Source organism: Vidua macroura, chromosome 3, assembly GCF_024509145.1.
Source record: "Vidua macroura isolate BioBank_ID:100142 chromosome 3, ASM2450914v1, whole genome shotgun sequence".
Taxonomy (NCBI): domain Eukaryota; kingdom Metazoa; phylum Chordata; class Aves; order Passeriformes; family Viduidae; genus Vidua; species Vidua macroura.
The window spans coordinates 66,717,182-66,744,186 of NC_071573.1; the positions used below are offsets into that span (position 1 = coordinate 66,717,182).

Genomic DNA, 27,005 nt, shown 5'->3' on the forward strand with positions numbered 1-27,005 from the left:
CCAAAATTTAAAATACTACAGCTCTAGTAGTATATGGATTAATATATGCTAAGAAGGTGATAGTCTGTTAGTATATTGGCAAGCTGACTTCACAGTGACAGATAGTATTTCCAGTCTGTATTTTAAATTACTTACTCTTATGAAAAATACAGGGCAAGTAGTAATTGGGACAAAATCAGAAACCATGAAGCCTAATTTAAAAATTAGGTAAGCAAGATCTAAGAAGAATTTTACAGTCTACTCTTAACTGCAAATATGGAGTCATTTTGTAGTAGTACTGTAAAAACAATAGAAGTGGAAAGAATTCACGTGGACTAAAGGCAGCAGGTTTTTGTCATTTGGATCCAGACATCAGCATAGGGGTTTCTATCTAAACTTTCAGATACACAAATCAGTTGCATGTGTTCCATCTTAAATAAAAAAATACAAATATTGTTAAAATTAAATCAGAAATTGTGTTTACCACTTTGTTTCCTAAGGAGTTCACATAAACAATGCAGCCCCATTACCTTTTATTAGGTTTGCATGGCCAGATTTTGGTAGTAAGAGCACTGCAGGGGTGCCTTCTGTGAGAAGCTGCCAGAAGCTTCCCCTGTGTCCCACAGAGCTGACACCAGCCGGCTCCAAGATGGACCTGCTGCTGACCAAAGCTGAGCACCAGCAGCAATGGTGGCAGCACCTCTGGGATAACAGATTTAAGAAGGGCCACGGTGCTAAACACTGCAACAGAAATTCCAGTCAGAATCCCGAGCAACAGAAATTGCAGTCAGAGAGAGAGGAGTGAGCAGAACAGCTCTGCAGACACCAAGCTCAGTGAGGAAGGAGGGAAGCAGTTGCTACAGGCTCTGGAGCAGAGATTCCCCTGCAGCCCCTGGTGCAGACCACGGTGAGGCAGCTGTGCCCCTGCAGCCCAGGGAGGTCCCTGGTGAAACATCCAACTGCAACCCCTGGAGGAACCCACACCAGAGCAAGTGGGTGCCTGTAGGAGGCTGCGACCCCACCGGGGGCCTGTGCTGGAGCAGACTCTTGGCAAGACCTGTGGAGAGAGGAGCCCACACTGCAACAGGTTTGCTGGCAGGATTTGTGACCCTGCAGCACACCTAGCCTGGAACAGGTGGTTCCTGAAGGGCTGCACCCCGTGGAAGGAACCCACACTGGAGCAGTTAATGAAGAACTGCAGTTTCTGTAAAGGACCCACACTGGAGACATCAGATACTTCGTCCTGGGAGGAAGTATCCCATGCTGGAACAGGGGGAGAGTGTGAGGAGCCCTCCCTCCAAGGAGGAAGGAGCAGCAGAGACAATATGTGATGAACTAACTGCAGCCCCCATTCACTCACACCCCCTGCACCACTGGAGAAGAAGAGCTAGAAAACTTCTGAGTGGAATTGAGCCCAGGAAGAAGGAAGGTGGTGGGGAAAGGTACTTTAAGATTTAGGTTTAGTTCTCATTATCCCACTCTGATTTAATGGGTAATAAAATAAATTAATTTCTCCAAGTGGAGTCTGTTTTGCCCTTGACAGTAATTCCTGAGTGAGCTCTCCTTGCCCTTATTTCAACCCATGAGCCTTTCCTTATAGTCTTTCTCCCCTATCCAGATGAGGAGGGGAGGGACAAAGCAGTTCTGATTCGTGCATTTTCTAGTAAAATGTATTAAATAATTCGATTTTTCCACTTCAAGCCCCTGGGGTCATTTATTAGTAGCAGATAGCATCTGGCTTTGGAGCCCACATGTATATGTGTACATGGCAGGACAATACAGGAAGCATTAAAAAAATTATGGCACGCATTTCCCTCCCACTTAGAGTTAGAAGCATCTGCACAGAGGGTTAGAGAGGAGATGACTAATATCATATCATACCAAACTGACTTAACACAAAAACACCATTAAGCCTTCTTTCACAAAATTCAGTAGTTTTTAATCACAGTAATTTTCATAGGCCCAGTTTATGTATAAATTGCAAGTTTACAGAGGCAAAGCAAACCCTACTGTACAGACTGAGATTTTTCCCATCCTCATTTGCTATTTGTACAGTAGACAAGCACACAAACACCTTGGAGATTTTGAAGCATTTCCAAATTGACCTTGCTATTTCTTTCAGCCAGAATACATTTCAACTCAGTTTGCCGTATGTCAAGTGTTTGTTCATACAGCTGCTATTTGTTACACACCCCCACCATGTGCCTCAGTGGGGATTTTCTCTCCTTATCAGAATTTAAAAGTTCTCTCATCATTGTATCTAAACTCAGCCTTTGATGATAAAATTTCCCCATATGTTTCCTGCATGCTACTGTAGCCCCAGATTTAACTAGTAGTTAGCTCAGTGTAGATTACTTATATAATACAAAGAAAAATAGCAGAAGAGGAGAAATAAGTAATTTCTTCTAGGTGCCACTAAGGAAAAGCTGGATAGGTGCCCTTGCTCCATACAGAATGGACCAATTCATAGGATTCAACCAAGATCTACATCTTAAAGATCCTTTTAATGGAAAGAAAACTAAAAAAGCATTTGTAAATAACTTTCTCAGTACGAACTTATCCTTTCAGCACAACTATTAGAAAGCAGAGAGTTGAAACTTGAAATGGGCCACCCTAATCTAGGCATATATCACCACATCCCACAGGAATCAAAATGCCATCAGTAAAGGCATCTGTAAGCAGGTGCTGAAGGACTACATTAACAAGATGCACTTGCTCACATAATTTATACATCAATGTAATACTGTATTGGAAAGTTCCAGCACAGCTCAGGTCTGATATAGAGCTAGACAGGTTCCTGCTTTTCTGTGAAGTATTGTGGGGTCTTGGATCTTCAGAGCTGTGTTATGATCCCAAGGTCTTCATCAATCCTCAGATACTTTCCACTTGCACGCTCCTTGAGTGCCCAGTCATGGAGGAGGCTGTAATCATAGTGTTCCTCATCCACTCGTTTTAGAAAGGCCAGTCCAGAAATGGCCTGCCACTCCCTGAGAGATGGGATACGAATTTCCTTTACATTCTCACTTCCTGGGACAAAGCCAAAGAACTTCTTTACATTCTGCATGGCATAGAGCCTGGAGTGCTGCTCTGTTGCCTCATCAAAGAGCTCCTGCTCATTGTGGACATAGCTGTTCCAGTATCTGAAGTGTAGAAAGCTGAGTGGGGAGAAACAGCTTGCCAGGCAGTAAGAAAGGAACACAGTGATGACTACCACAGCAATCAAAAGCCAGCCAGCCACCTTACCAAAAGAAAAAAACTGTTAGACCTGAAAATCCTCACAGTGGTAACTTTTGAGCACCAGAAAACCCATAAGATTAACTTGCTTTTCCTAAATAATAGCATTAACAAGGTATAAGCCTGGAAACCATCTGTTACCACCAAACCCAGTCCGTGCCTACTGGAGGCAGCCATGTACTAAAATCACTTGTTCCTTTCAAGTTCAAGAAAGTTCTGTTGTGCAGTTTTAAGATTATTGCTTTCTCAGCTATTATTGTTATAAGATAGGCCATGCAGGTTCTAGACTATATTAGCTTATAGCTTGTTTAAAAAAAAAATTCTCTGAAGTGACAACTTAATGCTTCTTCTATTATTTACCCAGTATGCAAACGTTTGGAATTGAGTCTGATCTAAACACCAAGATTTTCCATGAATTCACAAGAAGCTCTCACAGCCTGAGACTCTTAGTCACATTTCTTCTGCTTTAGTGAAGAAACTTCATACCCTCCCCAGCTCTTAAACTTCTATTTGTTGTACTTGCTCTTACTTTTCAGGATACTACACAAGGAAGAACATATCCTCAGGCAGCAGGTAACAAATGGGACAAGCAGGTATAGTAATTTATATACCTGAAGTTCTGTTCCACTTAAAAGAAAAGAACATGCTTCAAAACACACAGATTTAGCACTCAAGACAGAGGACACTGATCTTGTTTTATGCCTGCTGAATTAGCTTCACCTCTTACCATCAAGTTTACAGGCAACAGAAGTTACTCACTTGTGACTGGTATCGGAGGAGGAGAATCACTTCATCTCTTGCCCGGGTCAGCTCTGGAGGAACCAGCTGCCTGCAGGGAAACGTAGCCAATATCCTACTGCGTTCACTAGCGGTAAGGTTAGGAGCAGCTCCGTAATAATACACAGGGACGTACTCGCTCACAGCACAGATATAATATGAGCCATTTATCAGGGTGACTGCAAGCCACGTGACTGGAGCAACCAGTGCCCTCCCTGTGATGCTGCACAAAACAAAGCAGACTAGTTTGCATTTCAGCAGCCAGTTTGATGAAGTCTCCCTCTCAAAATGAGACCTTTTGCCCATAACCAGCCTCCAAGTCTGGTTGTTCAGGGCATAGCCAACAATCAGAAGGATCAGTGCAGGCACTCCTAGGAAAGCCAGCCCATAGATAAGGTTCTGTCCAACATGACAAGGACAGCTGAATGTGAAAAAAGAGAAAAGTTGCTGCCCACCAATTGTCAATATTGCAATTATTGCATTGGCAATAACAACCTCTTTGCCCTTTAGAAAAGTTAACCACTTTGGAAGGAAAGCCATTTTAGATCCTATCCTTTACCAAATTCTTTTTAGTCAGTACTAGCTTTTAGTTATATTTTACTAGTGTCAATGGCAGAGCAGAATAAACAGCAACAGCTTGAAATGAACACCACCAAACAACACCCAAACACCCCCTACTAATCTTTCTCTTCCCACTAATTTTCAGTGGCTTGTTTGCTAGCTTTAAGTATGCTTGCAGACATCCACTGATGTGTTTTAATTGATTCAGTAATTTATCTCAGCTGTTTGGGAAAATTGAGCTTTTAGGCTGTTGTGAGCTCTGCCAGCCCATTGCTAATTGTCTGAAAGTAACAATAAATTCCCCCTACCTTTTGGATGACATGCAGGGCTATCAAACTGATGGCTAACCTATCAGCGTTAATTGCCAAGCTGTTTGCTAATCAACAGTAATAGCAGAAACATGGCATGAAACTAGGGAAAAAAAAAAAAAAAAAAAAGGAGCCTTCCAGCTATTCTTCATAAAAGATCATCCAAACAAATCCTTGGCAAATGGACTGGTTAAAAAAAAATGAATGCTTCCACTTTAAAATAAACTTGTAAAATATTCCAGAAGTTGCACAATGTTTAGAATTGCAGTGCTGTTTGCATTTGATGTCCATTCTGGGGTAATTCATTGTCCAAGCACTAGAGTCTGAGAAGTAGGTAGCTGCTGGATCATGAGGATTTTAGTGTTTCACCTGTAGGTGGCAAGAAGCCCACGTGTCTCTTTTTGTGACAGTGCTGAATGTTTCCTTTGGAAAGTTGGTTTTGGTTTTTGTTTTGTTTTTTGTTTTTGTTTTTGTTTTTTTTTTTTTGGGGGGGGAGGGTTGTTGTTTGGTTTTTTTGGGTTTTTTTGTGGTGGTTTTTTTTCATTATATATATATATATATATATGTATATATAAAATCTGCTATTCACAAAATGTCAAGCCAGCTGGTGTTTATATAGTGTGCTTGTGATTACGAGTCCTAAGATTTTCTGCAAGTATAGTCAGTCCTATTCCATGGACAGAGATAAAAAATTTTCAATTAAGCATTTCCACAGCTGGCTTCTGGATATTGGGGTAGATAACCTGGGCTCTGAGCATCTCTCACAAATCAAGCCTTAAGCAGGGGTCTGAAAAATTGAAAACATTTCACTTTTGATGATTATCTCTGGATTGCACTCTTTCTTTGGTTACACTATCCAGTAGTTCTATGCATTGCATAACCTAGGCTGATCTGAATATGCAAATACTTGTGTTTAAAGACTGAAAAGTCTGACAGTCTGTCATATAAACATTCTTACTAAGAAAATAAAAAAAAAGTAAAAGTTAGCCAGAAAGTTTATGGGGAAATTTGCCTTCCCATTACAGATGTCTATCTCCAGCATGTGTGGACTTGGTTGTGTGATATAACAGTGTCTGCACAGCCTCTTCTCTCCCCTTGCAGAGAGGGTTGCTAATAATAAATTTGATCTCGAACAGTGGTTTTAGCACCCATGGTGTCTGCTTGGATGGCAGAGAAACTCTCTCAGCTGTTGTACACAAGGATGGCATGTTACACATGCCTTGCCTGTTCACTAGGCAGGACCCTGTTCCTCCAGTGCACTGTTAGGGTGGACGCCTGCCTCTCTCATCCCCAGTGCCCATCTGGGAAGGAGGTCCTTGCAGGTAACTGGCTCTCAAACAATGTGACACTGTTACACAAAACTAAAAGCAGTACAGAAACATGCTGAAACATCCAACAGCACTTTGTCACAGCTTTTCTGGAACTTGTTACATTCTTAGTTGTTTAGACAGAGTAACAATGAAATCCCAGAGTTATCTGAATATTGCCGTTTTAAACCTTTCAGTATCACAGGATTTTCAGTAACTTTTTTTTTTTTTTTTTTTTTTTTTTTTTTTGTACTAGTGACATTATATTTAAAAAAAATCAGTGGAATAAACCTATCAGGCTATTACAAAATCATTTTATAAGAAACTTCCATTATGCCTCAGTTCATTTTAAAATCTCTGATTGATTCCTTCTGAGATTTCTTTTGGAACCTGTGTCTTATTTTGTTTATAAGGGAAGAAGGCTCTCCCAAGCATCTCTTGTTTACTCAATAAACACATTAGATGTGAAACTGAAGTGGTATCCAACACTGAAATATTAATAGTCAGCCTAAGGCTGTTGAATGAGGCAATTTATACAATCAATACAACAACTTTGTACTTCTGCATTTTCATTCTTTGGCATTTGCTTTCATGCTCTGCTGTAAATGATCCTGCTGGGTCATCCTATTATGGAACAAATTACAGGGTTGGATCCAATTAAGAGCTTGGGTGGCACTTCAAACCTTTAAGTACTTGCCTTTGCAGAGGAACCCAGGGTCCTAAGGTAGACATTTAGGCTCTTTATCCAATTCCAAGGAAGAGTTAGGACTGGATGCAATCCAAAATACCACTACCTGAGTGACAGCTTGCTGGCCTGTGAGGCAAAAAGATGCTTATAGCTGACATCTGAGGCAAATAGGATCCATTAACAAACCTTAGTCACTGTTTTGCTTTTCATATTGCAGGGCTCTGTCAGCTTGAACTCACTGCCAGTAACCTCACTTATGAGGAGAGATTTTTATATTTTTTTAAGGAGTGAGAATAATTTGTCATTTGTTTTGAAACATGGTTATTGGAATAGATATTTCACCTTCCCATACACAGCAAACAATTTTTATTCTCCTTTTTATTGAAATAAAGCAACCATGGCAGAATAGAGAGATTTGTTTCAGCTCCCTTCTCCACCTGATCTAGTAAAAAACTCATCTCTTTCTTCCACAAGCTCAGTTATTATTAGTGATGAGATGTGACTGTGCTGCAAAGAAGCTGACTTCTCCAGCTTTCCTGCTATAGTTCTACCAGCTGTGCTTAGTTTTGCCACAGAGAGGATTTTGATATTTATTGGATCAAAAAAAAAAAGACCAGGATTTTGTTATCTAATGGCCAGGGAAAGGTAGGGAGGAAGAGGGAAGTGATCTTCTATTTTCCAACTGAAGTTTGGAGGAGGAGACTGAATGCGGAGACTCTCTGGTCCTGCACACATATTTCCATTACTGAGTTAGCAGTTGAAAGGATGATGTTCTGTGGCTCCTCTAGCTGCACTTTGAGTTCTATTTTGCATGGATGTCAAGTCCACCTGTGCATGTTAGAAAGCATGGTATGAAAGTATCAGATTTCCTGTGGAACTAGAGGGGAGCACTGCCCATGTCCTGTGATCTGCCAGGTGAGAGCAGCAGCCACGCTGGACTTCTAGTAAAAGCATTCATGCGTGATATGAGAAACCTGTGTTCTTTTTTTCACATAGCTTCAAATCCTCAACACCTACCTTCTTGTAATTTGAAAGAATTCTATTTTCTGTCAGAGAAAATTTAATACAAGGTCTATCCATCTGAAAAATGGAGAGCAAACAAAATCTTGACCTTGTATTTTACTAATTTGGACACTTGTGTTTTGTGGTTTATGCATTCTTGTTTTGGATCAAATAATTTTTTCACTTTTTCTCTTTTTTACTCTTTCTAATTAGGCAATATCTAATTTATTATTTACTTTTACGTTGCACTTATCATGTACTTGCCTCTACAGGTATCAGCTTTCCCATAATAGCCAGTCCATTGCAAGAGACAGAGTGCTGGTGCATGCTTTTATTTGTGCTTTTGAGCTTTAGGGTATATTTTGTATTTGGTTTTTGTTTTTTAGTTTGATGGGAATTAAGAGAACTGGTGTAGTCTAATGCTCAAGCACTGTGAAGACTGACCTTGGGTCTGAAGGCTAAATTTCTCTCCTGAAAAACAGGACAGAAAGGGAAGTGGAAGGTGATTCTAACTTTCTCACTATTCCAATTGCCTTGGATTACTCCTAAGAAGTATATGTTCAGGATTAAAACAGCTGCCAGATGTGTGCCCCCCTCTACTCTTTTCACAGGACTGCAAGACAATCCACCAAGGACTTGTTTCCCTCACTGGAGCTGTTGAATCCCCAGTTTATTTGGACACACCATTTCAGCCTCATTTTCTCAATAATGTGCAAACCTTTTGAAATGCAGTACATTCTACTCAATACATAGCAATATATGTGTGAATTTACTTGTGTGCGCGTGGGCATGTCTGTGTTTTTCAAAGAATGTTGATGTGTCCTTGCCATACATTGCACTGTCTGGTGCACGGGGTTCCCACGTAATTATGGTATTAATAATGCAGGCTGAAGTAATTAATCCATATATATTCTGAACCAGATAAGCAGAATTGTGCTCATTTATAAGTAGTCTTAAGTGCTTTGTGGTGGGTTCACTAAAGTTGAATTATACTAATTATAGTCTTTTACAGGTTGGGTTTTTTTTTTTAATGTAATACAGTACACTTTCTTGTGGAATATGGGATTACTTTTGCAATGTGGGGCATGTTTGGTGCTTGTCACTCTTGCTGTTGGAGACAATCAGAGAAACAAACCCATCTCAGACTCAGTTTAGAAATGCAAGTAACTATCTAGAGAATTGTAATGCCTGGCTTTTAAAATTTATTAACATTTAGGTATGAGAAGCACCTAAAATTGTTTCACTTATAATAAGGAATAAGGTTTTACAGGGTCAGAAAAGCACCTGAAAAAAATGGAAGAGGCAATTACATTGTAAAATTGTCAATACAAGTTCATTCTGTGTGAAATAAAAGCAGTTAGGATGACTGAGCTTTACACAGAAAAAGCTGAAAATCCCTATTTTTCCTGGTTGAATTGTGTCATAACTTTAAATGACCATTTTTTAAAATAAACTAATCTTTCTTATCCCAAATGAATCACATCTTAATGCCTTCTGTGTATCTGTAATAGTAAAGATCTGTAATTTTATTCTAGCACTGGATCTATTAGTTAATAGAAATTGAATAACAGCATGGCATTCCAAGGAGCCCATATATTACTGCTTCCCTTCCTGAGAGTTGGAATGTATGTGCAGGTAAGTCCTATAAGGAATAACAACTACCTGATTAATTTCTAAATTCACCAATGGCCATTGTTGAAGTTCATTGCAAATCAAAACTACCACATAAGCCAAATTTACCACAGGCGAAAACAGATGAACTAAGCCTGGATGTTCACTGCAAGGATATTAAGAAATAGGGACTATAACAGGTTAAGAATGATAAAATACCCCCTAGAAACATGGTTAGTGAAAGTGCCATTTGCACAACCTGTCAGCTGTACAGGTACAGAATTTATTCCTCTGGGAAGCTGAGTTCTCTCAATCTTCCCTGGCAGCTTTACACAAATGTGGTGGTAGCAGTGCCTTAAAAGCCACACTTCCCCAACTTAGGCATATATAAACTCACCAGACTACAGCAGTCAGAGTTGGCAGACTACTATAGCTTCTTTAGATTGAAAACAATCAATTTTTTTCCCTGGTACAGCAGCATCTTGCAATTGTGTTTTTATTCCTTAGAGCGGAAGTTTTTGTTAGCTCTCCAAACACCAAAGTCTGATAAAAACAACAAAATACAACAACTGTCCCTAAAAATTTAAGACCTGTCCTGTTTGACTTCCCATGTATGCTAGCTGTGTATTTGATTACAAACCATTCCTATGGACAGAGTGATTATTTATGTTGTGGACAGTGGCAGATCTGTTGCCAGTCAAATTCCTCCCAAAGGGCTCAGTGCACACAGAGAATAGGAGGAGCATCAGCAGCATTACAGACTGCAGCAAACACATCTCATGCAAAAGACAGAAGAGCAGAGAGGAGAAAAGAGAAGAGAAAGAGGATTGAGATAAAACTGTGCTGCTTGAGGAAGAAAAGATATAAACTGACAATCAAACACATCAGGAGTTACACAAGCAGCATGTCTCGGTCACCAGGAAGAAAGCAGGAGAACCACAAAATAGTAAGACATTTTTGTAATGTGTTATTAAAATTTTGCATGGAGTAAGAACAATCTATTATTTTATTGATGCATTTTATACACTCCTATTTCTGAACAATCTAAAAGTACTGAAAGGATAGGGATAAGGTTGGTGGTACAAGAGCAGAGCTGCAGGCAGCATTTATGGCTACTATTCCTAATGCTGGGATTCTGTACAGGCTTGGGAAAGAGGGGCACAAAGTTTCTGAGACTCCAGTCTATTCAGAAGCAGAAGTCTAAGTGCTTCAAGTGCTTATGGTCTAAGATATAAATTCCAGGTAAGTTTATGTACCTCTGTTGTTAGATGGTCATTCAATGAAACACAAGAGGAGATCTCTGTTCTATGCTTGAATGGTGCTATTCCACACAAACCTTTCTTCAGGAGTTTAGAGCCTTAGGGCTCTATGGTGAATGGTGATTTTTGACAGGAACTGGGCAGTGGAAAAATTCCAGAAGGCTTTAAGACAATATTGTATCAATTTCTGAAAAGAGGACAGAGGTCTCCACTGAAAAATAAATGGAAGAGTGTAATATAATTACACTCTTTTATGGTCAAAAAGTATTCCAGTGGATTGCAAATGTGGCTGATAAATTTGATTATGTTGATATATTATGCTTAAGTTTCTCTGAGATAATTTTCTTGTTGCAACTGAGACTTTTTGCTGAACAATAATAACGAAACAATAGAGGACCTGTATGACATCCATTTACTCCACTGAAAACTTGTTACTGAGAATTTGGCCAAGGGTACAATATTATTTTAAACAGGAGTTATCACTAAAATGAGTTTGGAAACTGGTTCTGTTTAAGAATTTGAACAGTGACTTGTTAAAACAGCAACACTGATTAAACTCCAAATTTCTGATGCAAAGGGAGCAGAAAGAAATTTTTCCACCTAGCTGTTCTTACTTTGCTAGTGTGATTTGTTCTGTTGTTTTTAGTGGTATTCACTATTTTTTTTTCCACAGGCTAGAGACAAAAAGCACCTCTGGTCTGACCACATGCCACAGGGCTGTAGCATTTTAATTAATTCCTGTCCAAGAAGTTTAGTAAGAGTCAACTCACTTAAAGGACAGCTGCTACTCCTGCTAAATACAGACAGTTGTGCAGTGCATGGATGTGATCTGACAGGGCAGGGACAGAAGGAAACTCTCCTCTAAATTGTTGCACACCTGAAGACCCCACAGTAGTGCTTGTGGCAGGACCACTGCAGAGATATCTTCAGTTGCTCTCCATGTTCCTCAGGCAGGGGGCTGCAATCCTCACCATCCCCTTCATCTTGTTATTCTTTACACTTGTTCTGATTTATAGTATTTTTAATTATTTTGAGCTAAATTTTTATCTACTTTTAATTTTTTTAGAGAAGGTGACTAATAATTTGAATCAGATGAACCCTACCTTTGTGAACTGTTGTGCTACTGCAGAAGGATTAATAGCTCATTGCCTCTTTTCCTGCTGCTGTTTGTTATTATTCTTGGATGGCACTTGACAGCATTTGACAATCCAGCATACATACACTCAAGATGCAAGAATTACTGATGACAGTAACTCTGAGTATACCAAGAAATTGTATTTCTAACAACCAAAATCCCTTACAAACTCAAGTGAGGATCAATACAGATTCTGTCATGCTTGAAATGTGGATTTCAGTGATTATGCATCCATGGATGAAAATTTATTTATTAATTTAAATGTTATTTTTACTTGCTTTTAATGAGCAGCAGCTTAAAAACATGGAAGATTTGGATTTTAGCTCTCTTCATTTTTGATTTTCTTATTTACTGACAGAGCAGAGAACTTTTTGTACTCACATATGGAGCTTTGGTAGCCCAGCTGTGCAAGGACTATGAAAAAGATGAAGATGTCAATGACTGTTTAGATAGAATGTAAGTACTGCTTTAAATGTTCAGTTTTATCCATAATTGTACTTGTTTACATATATATTACCTTTCAGCTTTTTGTTTGTTATCTCACAAGTTCCAGCCTTCTGTCTATGGTTACAGAGAAGACAGGGAAAAGGTTCAATATTCTGTCAACAGAAACAACACTAATTTGTGAATTATGAACAACAATTAGCTTTTTAATTCTCTGAGGAAAAGTGTCAAGATTGTTTTCATAGCTTACACTTGCTCCTTGCTGATCTTTTAGTTATGCTAATTATTAATATAAACTAAAATTTATATCCTATATCCCTCACTTGGTCAGGGGCAAATAAGCCTCTCACCTTTAAAAGACCATACAGCAATAAGTGAAATAGCACAAAATGTCAATGAAGGTGTATTTTTATATGGATAACCTCCTTGGAAAATGAAGATCCAATGTTCATTTGTCAGGACATTCTGTCCTGACAAATCTGTCATCCTGACTGAGATTCCTAGGCATTACTACCATAAAAGTCACAATACAATGGAGAATCAGCAAGAAACAACTTTTTAGCTGGTCAACAAGAACATATAGTAAGGCCTTTGTCAGAACAGTAAGGCTTGTATTTCTGGGCAAAGTGGACATGCAAAATGGCTTTACAAAAATCACAGAGGACAGAATACCCTGACCACTTTACTATTAACCTGAAAGTTTGCAAAGTAGCTGTAGTCCAATAACTATCCATGAGAGTAAACAAACAAAAAAAATCATTGTTTAGGAAAAAGAAAAGTAATTTATTCACAAACTGATAAGGGATAACATCCCTCAGATACTTTTTTATATTCATCTCTCATTCAGCTCTGGTGAAAATCATACATTTAAAATATGCACAGGCTTCTTCAATGATGCCATGGTAGAAATTAGAGAACAGTTTTGGAAGATGTGAAGACAGATTTTCCTCTTTATGTTTTCATTATTGCAGTTGTTTCTAGAAAATCTTTTTGTTTTGAGGAAGACTTGATAATATAATGACAGGTTTCATTAAAACAATGTATTCTTTACTCCTGTAATTATGAAACAGCCCAGCTTCACAAAGAAACCTCACATCTCAGCAGACCTGTGACATGTGGGGACAGTGTACTTACCTCTCTCTCCGTGTACGTATATAGTCTGTAGTGAGAAGGGTGTTTTTCACCGTACAGTTGCTAAGTAGCTGCTTACCCGTCTATTATTAATTTAGCTTCACAAATCTAGGGCATAAAAGTTGAAATGTATCTAAATAGTCTCATATGTCACTAATACATACCTTGCTAAATTATGATGACACATTTGCCAATGTTATTGATACTGATACTTAGGCAATAGATAACTATTTAATTGTTTCTAGACACATGACATACTGCAGTTTTAATTTTCACACTGCCAAATCCACTTTTTTGTCTCATTATCAGCTCACTGTCTTCTAGCCGAAGATGTTGTACACAAACCAGTAAGAAACTCTACTGAGTTCAGGCTGCTTCACTGAGGGTGTAGGGCCTCCGACAAAAAAGCAGACACTGCCAATATCCACATAACTGGGAATGAAGAATTTCCTAAAAACATTTCTGAGCTGAGTACCTATTCTTACAAAATGTTTGTGTCGATGTCTTTCCATTTTTCAGAAAATGTTTGGAGTCACAGCTGTTTTGCACACTAAGAAGTTATTGACCTTTGTTAATATGTCAGAGCTAGGAATGAATATTTGGTTTATAAAAATTCCATTATCTTCCATCCCTTTTTGTTTGTTTTTTTTTTTTAATTGTAGTATTTTAAATACAAAATGGAGGTGGCAGTGTACAAAACCTCTGGGTTTGTTGCAGTAATGAGCGACGCAGGGACCCCAGGCAGGTACAAAGGAGTGCTCCTTATTGCCAAAAACCCAGCCTTTTTAAGCAGTTAGCATGTTACCAGTTTACAGTTCACAGCTTTAAGGCACAACAAGCCCAAGTCAACCAACCACCATACACCATGATGTGGACATGCTGTGGACATGTGGCAGTCACGCAGCACGTCTCACATCTCTCATGTTCTCATCTCTGATGTTTCTCTACCCTTATTCCAGCTGAGTCACTCTCCCATATTTCCCTTCTATTTAGCCTAAGTAACAGGCTGGAGCCATGTTACAAGGCCTGCCCTTTATAAAGCCTTACTTATCGGTAACATGCATTAACTAACAACTTCTGGATTTTTTTTTTCGTCAACTAGTTAGATGAAGGGAGATAACATGTTAGAAAAAAAGACAAACAGGTAATTGTGAAGGAAGAGTGAAAAATGAGGTGAAGAGGCAAGAGGAGAAAGTGAAAGAGATCAGGTGTGAGTGCATTTCCTATGGCAGCTGAATGCTGCAATGAGGGTGCCCAGGATTGGTGTCTATACATATAGACAATGTACAAACTGTGTAGACAATTCATATAATCCTTGCCAGGACTGTCATGATTAAAGAAGTATGATTCCTTAAATGACTACATGAACAGCAGTCCCACTGTGCTGTAAAATGTGGTAGAAAGAAGAATGTGTTGTCACTAAAGTCCCTCAATTAGGATCATGCAGCTGTTTTGCTGAGGAAGTCCAAGAGACGCATTAGGGAGATGGCAGGTGGAAAGAAGTTCCCCATTTCAAATGTTGCCTTTCCTTGTTTCCTCCTCAGGGGATACAGCATTGGCGTAAGGCTGATTGATGACTTTTTGGCTCGTTCAGCTGTGAAAAAGTGCCGTAGTTACTCTGAAACTGCAGACATGATTGCACAGGTAAATAAGATTTGCATTTTCTAAAGCGTCATCAGATTCAGTGATCTTAGCTTAGAATCATATATTCCCTTCCTTTTTTCTCTTCCTAGGAGCATGTCTTAACTGTCTCATACAGATGTTAAACTTTGATATTTTTACTTCTGCCATTTGACTCTTCTCATCATTGCTATAATTTTCTTAGATATCTTTTTACTTTAAAATGGTAATATTAAGAATAAGCTGCAGGATTTTCTGCAAAATGGAAAAGCTCAGTGGTAGCAAAGAAGAACTGTAAGAAAGGAAAATGAGAGGAATATTTTCCTGACTACCCACAAATCTAATTATAAGATCAAAAAGATAAAATCAGAGCATGTACTTTCACCTACTTTGGTGGAAATTTCCCTTTTATTGAGTAGCTGTTCACACTTCTGTCAGACAAGAAAGACACAGGTCTCTAAAGATGTACTTTTGCCCCCATTGGCAAGTTAGAATCCCAGGGAGTTTCAAAGAGAAATTGAAATAAGACTACATAACAAAGTTCCTCCTGGTAAGCAGCTGAGCTGGGGTAGATGATCCATTGGAAATGGTGAAGACAGCTGAATGAAACTGATGAGACAAGCAGCATTTCAGTCACTGTTTTAAAATACACTGCCTCATTTAAAAAAATGATACCAGGCTGCAAAATCACATTTTTGTTCACTTTTACATTCTTCTTCAGGTGATATTGGTACTTTATTTTCAGATATATGTTAGATAACTGGTTTTCTGAGTCTTTTTCCTCATAGTTCCCTTCTTTACAAATGCATTATTACAGTTGAACCTTCATTCTTCGATACATGCTATTCATCAGCAAAGTACAGTGAGAAATTAACAATGGAAAAAGACACTATTTCTCTGCAGATTGTACTTCCAAAGAGACTTATTAAGAACAGTAAAAAATTACTTGGAAAGATTAGAACAAACATTAAAGCACACTGTCCCTTTGAAAGACTATTTTTAGCAAACAAAAAGGAGTTCTGTAGTAGGAGTAAAACATTTCTGAGGCAAAATGTGATATGGACAGCATTTTCACATTTCTTTGGCAAAACAATTTTTAAATAATCTTCAAGCACATTTGTCTGAGACACATACCAACAAAACATGTCTAAAGTGACTCAGTAAGGAGCTGCAAATACTCTGTTAAACTTTTTAGTTCAGAATCATGAAGCTGCTCTCCTTAACTCTTCAGCAGGAGTGTTCCCAGCCAGGAGAAAGTGCTTAAATACTTAACTGCATTAAGTCTTCAGAGGATGTTTGAGGATGAGTAAAACCAGTTCAAAATTAAAGTAATTAAGACAGTTAAGCAATTCAAGTAGTTAAAGCCAAACCTCCTGTTAACATAGCTATTATCCTTCAGTTCTTTGGAAAACAAAGTCTGTAAGATCAGGCTGTGGATGTTCCCTGTGGAAATGGAAAGAGATGAAGCAAAAGAAAAAAAAAAAAAAAAAACATAAAATGAGGAGTACAGAGCCAGCTTCCCAGATTAAGAAATAAATACTGGAGGAAAGGTGCACCTAAAGCAGTGACTGAGAGCTTAAAACTTCCACCACTGGTTCAGATTGTAAAGCCTGGGCTTTACTGCTAATTTATACTGGCCTGGAGAAGGGCCAGCAAGTTTTGACACAGAGCCAAAGTGAGCCCTTCTACACTGAGTTCCCATGGTGTTCACTGTCTTCTCATGTTGGTCCTGTGACTTGGCAGGGTTACAGTTGGGATTGAATTAAAAAAGAGATGAAACAGGACATGTAAAAGTAGGCTTTCTGGCAAATTGGGGTAACAAATGGAAACCAACTGAGGAATGATATTAAGGACAAAGCCCAACTAAAGAAGAAATGTCCAAGATGGGATTTTGAATTTGGATCTGAATATAACTGAGGATTACTTTTGAAATTAGGTTGATAATTTTTCTCTATAATCCTGCAAAATCAAATTTTTAATTTAATTTCTCCTCAAAGGACCTTGATGTAATTGATCTGATCAAATGAGTTGCAAAAAACAGCTTCTGGTTTTAGATCTAATGTTTATATTGCCTTCTCTAGCACTACGACCTGTTTGTGTGTGCCACAGGTGGAAGCAGCCCAGTCACACACTCTGGTCCACAGCAAGCTGGCTCACAGGCTCTGCTGCTGGATTAAACACTGCTGTGCCTGAGGACAGATCTGTTCCTGAAAAGCAGTGGCTGCAGAGATGGGCTTTATTGTGGACACTCAGTACCCTGTGAATGCAGGAAATGAACATCTCTGGAGCTCTTTGAAGAGAGCTCCCTGGGCAGGGAGGGGGAGGGGGGAAATAACAAAGGATGGGGTAATCCAACCATGCCACCCCTCTGTCCAGAGCTGTAGGACAGGAAAAGTCCTTCCCCTTGTCATGGAAGGTGCTGCCACACAAGGTCCCTGTATATTGACTTATGGCCAGTTTTAAGGTCTGACAGAAGCTGGCAGAATTTATGAAGCTGGTAAATGTTGGTTTTTAGATCTCAGCAGGGAGAGGGAAATGCATAAGCAGGTTGCTGTGCTAAGTAATACAGCCTACTGTGGTAGACAGTAAACAGGACATTGAAGTGCTGCACTGTGGAGAGTAAAGAAAAGGTCAGAAGAGAAGTTTGGAATCAGCAACAGATGGCAAGACCTTTAATATATCTTCCTCTTTCCAAACACTGACTGGAAAAATGCTAAGAATGAAAAGTATGCTAGCAGAAATATCATTTTGGCTGCCTTTCCCCTTTTAAGCAGATGAATTCTGGTCCTTCATTGATCTTGCTATTATGCTGTCTGAAATAATGGTTTCCATTTTTTTTTACAGTCTGTACTTACTTACTTGGTGTCATGACTTATGCATAAAAAGTTTGGAAGTGAGAAGTCCCCAGTAGTATGTAGAGGGACTGAAAAGTTAGTGGCTTCCTAAATATTTCAGTAATTCTAGGCTGTGTTTGAGCACCATCAAAACGTTAATGATTTTTATTCTTGCTGCTTAAGAGAGATAGAATGCTGACTGAGTTTTTGAAAAAGGGCAGAGATACATTTTTAATTCAGACTGCATAGATCTTATTTTCTCATTAAGCAATATATAATGTCATAGAGTTGCAAATAACATTTTCAAAAGTGAGGTTTTGCTTTATATGGGCATAATTTTGCTGGCAAACCTATGTACATGTCTAAACAGATATTCTTTTTCTTCCATTTCATGGATAAAAACGAGACAGATTTATGAGATACAAGTTTTAAACCACCTCATTCATTTTACCTTCTAGTCTTTTGGAGTCACAAAGACTGAAAAGACCTTTGTTTTATCCTCTGAGAAGCTGTAAATGGTAGTTTTAAAGTAGTTGCTGTTCAGTTATTGCCTGGTTTTAAGAAAAAAAAACTTTTATATTCATTGATTTGCTTATTTATGCACTTAAATTATTGTTCCTGACAAGACATTTTCACAATTTTCAATATATAGGTTTGCAATTTGGCCTTAATTTGGTGCAAACCAGATACTTCTTTTGCATAGTTTTCATGTAAGTTCTCTTTTACACAGGAATTTTTAACAATAGAATTTGGACAGATTCATCATACCATAATGCAAAGTACAGCTGAAACTAAATTGAGAGCATATGAGAGTTTAGCATGGTTAAAAAGTCTTTATTCTTATAACAAAGGCTTCAAGTTTGATGGAGCAGCAGATGTGGAAGAAGAGCTAAGAGAATTTCAAGACTAAACTGAGGGAGAGAGCACAGAGGATTAAACACGAGTTTTCTATTTTCTTGTATACTCATATTTTTATGGGTATCAGAATTAATACAAAATCTAAATTTTCCAGCAGAAAATGTTGATCTTGCTGTTTGGTTTTATTTGTTGGGTGTTTTTTTCTCTTTCCAGTTTGTTTTGGACAGTGTTGACAACAGTCTGTCTCTTTCTGAGCTGCCATGGCAGCTGGATTCAGGAACAATGTTGATAGGAAGCAGCTTTTGCAATAGCCCCTTGAAGGACTAAGTTAAATTTGCCAAACCCACATTCCAGTTGAAAACATAAGGTCAAACTGATTGTTATTTCAGATTGTTTTTATAGAAGTATTCTAGGATCCACATGGAAATTGCATTAAGTCACAGGCGTTTTGGCAAGATAAAAGAGTCACACAGCCCTGGGAATGAGGATCAGTGAGAGTTAGGCTCCTACCAGGCACACGTTGCAGCACAAAGTGTTCAACAGCTGCTCTTGGGGATGGAGACACTCTCAACATGAGCTACCTGCAAACATGAAGCAGGCAAGGAGAAGGAGAGGGAAATTCATCTTGGATTTGCCCCTCCACAATAAAGCAGATAGATAGGGCTGGGAAGTGCTGCTGTTTCAGATGGCCTGGGCTACTCAGGTGGAGAGCCCTAAGCCTTCTTCTGAGGGAAAAGAGGATACCAAAAGCTCTAAGTGAGATCATTCTGTCCTCCTACCTTTCCCTCTACCAGCTATGCTTTTGCCTCTGTGTCCCAGCTATTATATCATACTGGAGGCCTAATCTTTATATCAACCCACTTGTTTCCCATATTTCTTTGATCAATTCATTAACCTACTTGCTGTCCTCTGCGTTGCATCCCTACTTGCTTTGATTTTCTGAGGAAGGAGGTGGAGAGACAGTTTTGGAAAGGGATGTTAGGCCCAGGTAGCAGAGCTGTCCACTTAGAGGGTGTGCTATCTCCCCTTGTGGGCAAGGAGGAGGTGAAATGGAGCTGGACAGAAGATGTTGGGGCAGTTCTCATAAGGAAAGGTAAAACCAGACAAATAGGAGGGGTCATATAGCCTGGAAGTAGGTAGATGATATACCAGGAGAAGCTCCTGGGGAGAAAATGGTTGGTGTATGTGCCAGACACAGTGCCAGACATCTGCTGTTGTGACTTTCATTTTGGCAGTGTTGCATCTGTGCTTTCAGCTGCAGCAGGCTCATTTAAGCATATAACATGTTTTAAGTGTTCTGCTAAGTGGGTCATCTGGGATGAAAGAACTTTAAAATATTGTCTCAAAGGTCACAAGTTCTTGAAAACATAAGGAGAAAATTCTAAGCAGAGTGTTGAATTAGCGCTTGTGTTTTATTTCATAAAGAGTAATGATCTGTATATAGATGCTTTTATCTGCTGAAGAAGACCAGTGAGTATGAGAACTCACTCACTGGGCAGGATATCCTGGTTTGTTGAGAAGAGCATGATTCAAGCACAGCAAAACTATGATTCTTTGCAGACTCGGAGAGACTGGCAATAAAATGCTGCACAAAAGCCTGCCCAGCCACTCCAGGGAAAGTAACTTTGTTCTCCTTTTATATAGTGTTTGCAAATACTCTGAACACCCTGAGAGGCATATAATGAATTCCAAGTGGGTGAGGTAAAGCACAGGGCTCTGGGGTGAAATGCATTTGTCCGAGGTACTGACTGTGCAGTTCCCTCACCTGCCGGTTCTTCTTGCTCCAGACACAAAGTTTTCCTAGGATATTCAAAATATGAAAGTCAGTCTTCTGAAAAAATATTTTCTTGTCTTAAAAAGTGGAATTTCCTTCCAGGCCCTCTGTTGTAGACTGGCTGCAGGCCCAGAAACAACAATATTACATAGCACTACAGGCTGCACCCAGTGCCTGAAACTCACTCAAAAGTAGAACTTTATATCCATACAAAGAGAAAGATATATCCATACAAAGAGAAGCCTTGAGGGACCACTGGTGCCTCAAAACAAGGCTGTATCTGCAACTGGCCTGGAAATGACCTGGACGGAAAACCTTTACTTTCTGTGGGCTGTCAGAAAGCCACACATATCTTGTTATTATATTCACACACTTCAAATCACTTTACTTGTTGACAATCTGTAGATTTACATAGGACAAGCACACCATAGCACATTTTGCACAGCATATTGTTAAAACCCTCTTGTAGAAGCCATTATTCCTTTCTTTGTGCTGTCAGCTCTTGATGCTGAGCCAGTGACATGAACTCTGGGTGCCATGGAGTACTGCAGCCTTTTCACTCGTGTAGGGAAATAATTTTATTCCATCCTTTTGGAGCAAATATCTAACTGTGAGGAAACATGATGAAGAAGAAAGAGTAAAAAAATTGTGAAAAATTGTGAAAAAATATAGAGATGAAACCAGCTAGAAGTGTGCCATATAACAAGATATTTAAAAGCTGAAAATATTCTATGAAATGGTCTATGGTATTTCCCTTCTGTCTGCAAGGTCCAGCATTGTCTCTCTTTCCTCACTGATTCCTTTCTGGCCTTCTTCAACTAGCCTGTGAATTGTGCTATAATGCTGTTTGCTGCTGCTGAAAGAGTAGAGCTGGGAAGCATCTTCCCATGCCTGGAAAGCTGGCAGGGAAATGGGTTCTGGTTCCTTGTTTTCAAAAAAGCACTTCAGGTTTCTCTCACTCAGCTTGGTGGCATACAGCTGGAAAATCTGCTCCAGTTGCTCCTTCTCCGTCCCCTCATACACTCTCCAGAACATCAGCTGGAGGTGGCTGACTTTTGACTGGCAGCTGGCACAGCAAGTGGTTAGCAGGGACAGGAGAGCTGTGGTAACTATCACACACCAGCCTAAAATCTGGGAAGGCAAAAAAAATCAATTTCAGGTTAAAAAGACCCAAGTGAAAATGCTACTTGAATCACGAATGTCTGACAAAGTGACCACACTTTGTTTCCATTTGGTGCTGGCCTTGATGTTAGTGGGACATCCATATGGGGACTTGCCTTAGATTGGAAATGGGGATGTGTATTCTATTCCCATCTGTTAAAGGTGGGGCAGTTATCTTCTGTTAATTGGACAGTTTTTCTTTATCCCTTCCACAAACAATCCTCCCTCTGGGAGACATCTTCTGTTAATGGGCCATTGAGTCTTACTGCATGACTGATTGAAATTACATCATCCCATTGTAAAAAGCTCTGCCCAGGGGGAGGAGCCAAGCATTCCTACCTGGATATAATCTGAGCTTTGGAACACCACAGTCAGCCTTTTCCCACTGCATTCCCAGAGGAGCAGCCTTTTCCCACTGGATTCCCAGAAGAGCAACTATTTTCTCCACTGGATTCCCATGGGAAGACCAGGCCCATCTACACCACCAGCAGACTTTCAGAGGAAACTTACACCTTTCTACAGGATCACTGCTTCAACAGAACCACATCTGTCACTCTATGACTGCAGCCACCATTTAATCAGACTGCTACCAACAGCCTGACCCACAGGATGCCAAATTGTATTCTGACTCTGTCAGTGGTTTGTTTTCTTTTTTGTACTATTACATTTGTATTTTTTATTTTCCTAGTAAAGAACTGTTATACCCATTCCCATTTGCCTGAGAGCCCCTTAATTTCAAAATTATAATAATTCAGAGGGAGGAGGTTTACATTTTCCATTTCAAGGAAGGCTCCTGCCTTCCTTAGCAGACACCTGTCTTTTCAAACCAAGACAGGACTGAAGAGAAAGAGTAAGTCCATCAGCATAGAGGCTTCTCAATACTGCTCCTTTTGGTGTCTCTTTGGTAAAGACTAAAGCGTTTTCTAACTCCTGAATGCATTACATACAACTACCCAACAAGAATTACTGATCTTGAATAATGAAGAACTACAAAACCAAAAAGGGCAAGTAACTTTTGTCCCAGATCAACCAACCTTTTAAACTGTGACCACTGTTAGATGTTTTGTTTTCTGACTTCTTTTTATTAGGAAAAAACCTCCAACAAAACAACAACATAATTAAACAGCATTACTCAACTTCTTTTTTCTGTAGCACCTTCAGATTTGGACAAAATTCTGTCAGCAACATTTTGAAAGAAAGAGCTACTTCCACAATTACTTCCTCAGCAAGGGGAGAGGATGGAAAAATGTTCTTGAAATGGTTATTGTAGGATGTTCTCCTCTAAGGAGAAAAGCAGTGTGGACACATTTTTTCCTGCCTTGTGCCACTGGCCTAGCCAATGGTTTTACTTGACTAATCCACTGCGATGTGTTTAAAAAAAAAAAAAATTAAACTTATTTTCCAGCACTGGAAAAAGCTCCAGTGTGGGACAAACATTCTAGGACTCAGAGGCTTGTATGAACTGGAACTGATTTCCCATGCTCTAATGGTGATGATATGGAGAGCTGCATCCTTTCTCATGTGAACTCTTGCACTGATGTTAAAAAAATAGCCACCAGTAAAAATCGGTGTTTTGCTGATGGAATATAGAAAATTTCTTCAGGGAAGTCTGTGAAACAGAGAAGCTTGACAAACAACTATTCTTAGGAACTGGTATGGAAGAATAGTTGGAACTTTTTTTTATTTTTCCCAATCACTTTGTACTGACTAGTGATTTTTATGGGTATTTGAGAAATTTCTCTTTTTAGTAGTTTTTCACTTTCTTGCAGCTTGGAAAATGAACTTATATATTCTCATGCTAAAACTGAATCCCTGGTCTTTCAGTATTTCCCATACATACAACTCGAAGTCTTAAGCACTATCTGTTGTTGCTTTCTACAACTATGAAACAAATTGCTTTGTCTGCAGTGCAGTCTTTGTCCTATTTGCATGAGGACTTAAAAATAAAACCAGCTCTTGGAAAGGAAATTGTTCCAGATGGATACAATTCCTGACAAAAACCTGCTGGCTCCACAGAGTGTTTTCCCTTTTCTGTAGCTTTTTTTTTTTATTCTCTCCACCGTTTTGATTTTTTGCCTCTGAATTTATTTGCATTACAATGCAGAGAACAAAACTGTACTGCACAAACACTGTAGAATGTAGTAAGATCTCAGCTTTGCATGATCTGCTTGCTTTATTGTTTCTCACTTCCTCCAAGCAGGACAAAAACATGCTCACGTTTGGCATCATGAAAATGAGGAACACAAATAGAAATACATTATGTAAGCAATCAAATGTTATTTCACAAATCTTATTTTCCAGTATTTTTCTGCTGTTAGTGACCTAAAAATTCCCTACAGTTATCACAACGATTTAAAGTGTGGGAGTGTGGCACAAATTTTTTAACAGGACAGACCCCTTTAATGGGGTGACATCTGTTAATTCAGCTGCCTAAGCAATCCAGTTGGTTTTTTTTTTTTTTTTTTTTTTCTCTCCATAGAACAATCTCCATTCAGGAAGAAAGCTTTATGTTTTCTGGTCTTATTGACCCCGCCACCAGTGAGGACCCCTAAGAAATACGGAACAGCTCAAACTGAACCAAAAGATGGATTGACTGTATTTTGCAAGGCTGCCAAAACATTGTTTACACGAAGCCAACAGTTTTAAGGAAACTTCTGACATCAGGATCTTCCACAGATAAATCCCAGCAGCAGTACAACCCAGATAATGCTCTTCATTTATAATTTTTCTTACCTGGGACTGTGCTTGAAGTGTTCTTTTTAGTTCATCACTCTCTGAAAAGGGCAGGGAGCTTTTGTCACAGGCTACCAGGTGTAGCTCTTCAAAGCAGTTCTCCGATTTGCTGTGGCAAAGTGCTTGTAAGTAGGCAGGATTTTTCAAGCCACTCATGGCACATTCGTAAAAAGTCCCGTTCAGCAAAGCCACGGAAAGCCACATCACTGGGGCTACCAGAGCATTTAAAGTGATTTGTCCAAAGACGTAAAAGAAATGGCAAATATTCTCCCTGGGGAATATTTTCCTGGGATTCACCCAGCAGCCTGTAAAGAGTTTCCAGGTCTTGCTGTTCAAGAAGTATCCAATAACCAGCAAAACAAGAGCTGGTGAGAAGAGAAATACCAAACCGTACCTGAAGCTTTCATTGCTGCAAGGGCATCTGAAAGCAACAAGAGAAAACACACGTTCACCTCCCATTGTCAGCAGCGCCATAAAACTGTAACCTATAGCGGTTTTCCGGTTCATAAAGAACTTCAGGATTGTTTGGAATGCATCCATGTCTGGTACTCACTAAGGAGGTGAAAATCGAGGCAGTTTCTCTCCGTTGGCAGCGGTGCGCGGCGGGGCAGAGCTCTCCCGAGGAGGCGCAGCCCGACGCTCTCCCGCCTGCCCACGCCCTGCCGAGATAACGCCGTGATGTCACTGCTGCAGAATGGCGCTGGCAGGGCAGATGTGGCACATTCACAGTAGCATTCACCGGCAGTGGAAAGAAAGCAAGCAGCACTCTGTCTAACCAGCTAAGTTTGCAGTCTTGGAAGTCTTGTGGGCTGTTTGTTTTTTGAAGCGACTGCAGATGGAGAGATCAGAGTTGCGGGAGATCTTGAGCTGTGATTCTAAAAGTTGCTGGAGAGGTAGTGAATGACCTAATATAGATGCTAATGGTCCCAAGGGAGTATGACATGACTGAAAGCAGACGAGTGATAACAGTAAAACCATTTTGTGTGGTTGTAAATATAGGGACTTCAAAGAAGAACAGCTCTCTGCTGTGTTTTCCTGGAGCATCACATAGCTCTAGATTTGCATTGCTAGCTCAAGCTGATCACAAAAGAGACAAATGTACTTGATTTCTAGCCTGTCTGGCTCTCCCCACTTATTTCCTGGTGTAAAATTTGTCTACAGGATGCTTCTTTCTAAAGTTTCACCTCTGGTTTGCACGCAACACATTTAAGCAGCAGAGTTTAATTGTTTTGCAGGTTGCTTTCAAGATGTACCTTGGAGTCACCCCTAGTGTGAGCTGCAATAGTGCCACAGGGAATGAATTCTCCTTAATACTGGACAAAAACCCACTAGTGGACTTTGTGGAGGAGCTGCCAGCAGAACGAGCGTCACTTTGCTATTGTAACCTCCTTTGTGGGGTGATTCGAGGTGCCTTGGAAATGGTAAGGAAGGGCACATCTGTTTTCTCCATTCTTTGTTAATTCACAGAAGCACAGGAAAACAAAATCACTTGTTCAGATAAAAGTAGGAAATACAGTATTGTTTAACCTCTCAGGTTAAATGTCTATAGCTAGATAAAAGAGGACAAGGCTGATCCTGGATCCTGAGGTAGAGAAGCACATGGATTATCTCACCTCCACATTGTCCCTGCCTGCTTGTTCAGTGTCTGACTTGGGTGCAAAAGCCAGGTGGGATCAGGAAGCCAGGTAACACTTAAAGTGGAGGGACAGAGGGGCATGTTGGGTTCCTCCACTGTTCCTGGAGCCTATCACACTTCCCTGCACGGCTGTAGCCAGTAATAGTCATTCCTGATTCTTTCCAAATATGTCAAGATAAATAATATTCTTAGGTTACTGTGGTACCTGCTGAAAGAGAGAACAAAGTGTGGATGAGTATAATGTTAAAACCAAAGCATCAGAAGTGTATCAGATGGCAATCCAAATTTTGTTCTTAAATTTAAGGTTTTTGCAAAGAAAAAAATAAAGGGCATAATTTGAAAATTTCTGACCTGTAGAGCTTTTTCAGGGAGATTACTTTTGGGCTCCTTTATCTTTTTGTCAATATCAAATTTGGCATATATCTTATATTTCAAGAGACAAAAAACTCAACCCTGTGGTGTTATGTACATACATCAGTCTCAGAATTATAGTATCTGATACAAGACTAATTAGCAAAAGTATTATATCATAAGTCTTAGTACATGATCAGGAAATTCTGTGATGACAAAATCATCAAGTATGCAATTTAGGGTCTCAGAAGCACTGGGGAGAGGGGTAATGTGCTATAAATTCCAGTGTCTATAAACTGCCTTCATACTAGCTTAGTTGGGAAAGCTATTTTAAAACAATCTAGCTATCTGTTTCCTGTGAAATCTGAGAAAGGGGGTCCTCTTGTGGTAAGAGAGAGAAAAAGCTCATTATACTGGAGGAGGGTGGAAAACTGGGCATTTCTTTGCTTAACTGATCACACCTGATTGTTTCCAGGTTCACTTAGCAGCAGAAGTTTCCTTCCTGCAGGACAGGCTGAAGGGTGATGCTGTGACAGAAATAGGAATTACATTTTTAAGGAAGCCTGAAGACAAAAAGCACAGAAGGAACAAATGAAAGAAAT

General features: G+C 39.5%; 2 protein-coding genes across 4 annotated transcripts; one reads left to right on the forward strand and one right to left on the reverse strand.

Moving 5' to 3' along the window:
• Positions 1-1,893: 1,893 nt before the first annotated feature.
• Positions 1,894-24,956, reverse strand: LOC128805588 (calcium homeostasis modulator protein 5-like). 3 transcript variants are annotated; one of them, XM_053974386.1, is made up of 2 exons: positions 24,417-24,891; positions 1,894-3,217 (listed from the first exon to the last, which is right to left on the reverse strand). In XM_053974386.1, exons 1-2 carry the CDS (start codon positions 24,888-24,890, stop codon positions 2,813-2,815), a joined length of 879 nt encoding a protein of 292 aa, XP_053830361.1. In that variant the 5' UTR covers position 24,891; the 3' UTR covers positions 1,894-2,812. The 3 variants fall into 3 exon arrangements, with proteins under 3 accessions (XP_053830361.1, XP_053830359.1, XP_053830360.1); XM_053974384.1 differs by lacking the exon at positions 24,417-24,891 and adding an exon at positions 3,973-4,530; XM_053974385.1 differs by lacking the exon at positions 1,894-3,217 and adding an exon at positions 18,747-21,653 and having other exon boundaries at positions 24,417-24,956.
• On the forward strand, positions 10,372-27,005 carry TRAPPC3L (trafficking protein particle complex subunit 3L). Its single transcript, XM_053974387.1, has 5 exons — positions 10,372-10,413; positions 12,220-12,317; positions 14,981-15,080; positions 25,652-25,837; positions 26,879-27,005. Exons 1-5 carry the CDS (start codon positions 10,372-10,374, stop codon positions 26,996-26,998), a joined length of 546 nt encoding a protein of 181 aa, XP_053830362.1. The 3' UTR covers positions 26,999-27,005.

Bases quoted from the DNA above. Each gene is read 5' to 3' on its own strand.
- LOC128805588 (XM_053974384.1), bottom strand. From the start codon at position 4,530: ATGGCTTTCCTTCCAAAGTGGTTAACTTTTCTAAAGGGCAAAGAGGTT. The intron at 3,218-3,972 runs GTGAGTAACTTC...TCTTTTGGTAAG, and splicing joins TCCTCCGATACCAGTCACAA to GTGGCTGGCTGGCTTTTGAT.
- TRAPPC3L (XM_053974387.1), top strand. From the start codon at position 10,372: ATGTCTCGGTCACCAGGAAGAAAGCAGGAGAACCACAAAATA. The intron at 15,081-25,651 runs GTAAATAAGATT...ATTGTTTTGCAG, and splicing joins CTGCAGACATGATTGCACAG to GTTGCTTTCAAGATGTACCT. The intron at 25,838-26,878 runs GTAAGGAAGGGC...GATTGTTTCCAG, and splicing joins TTCGAGGTGCCTTGGAAATG to GTTCACTTAGCAGCAGAAGT.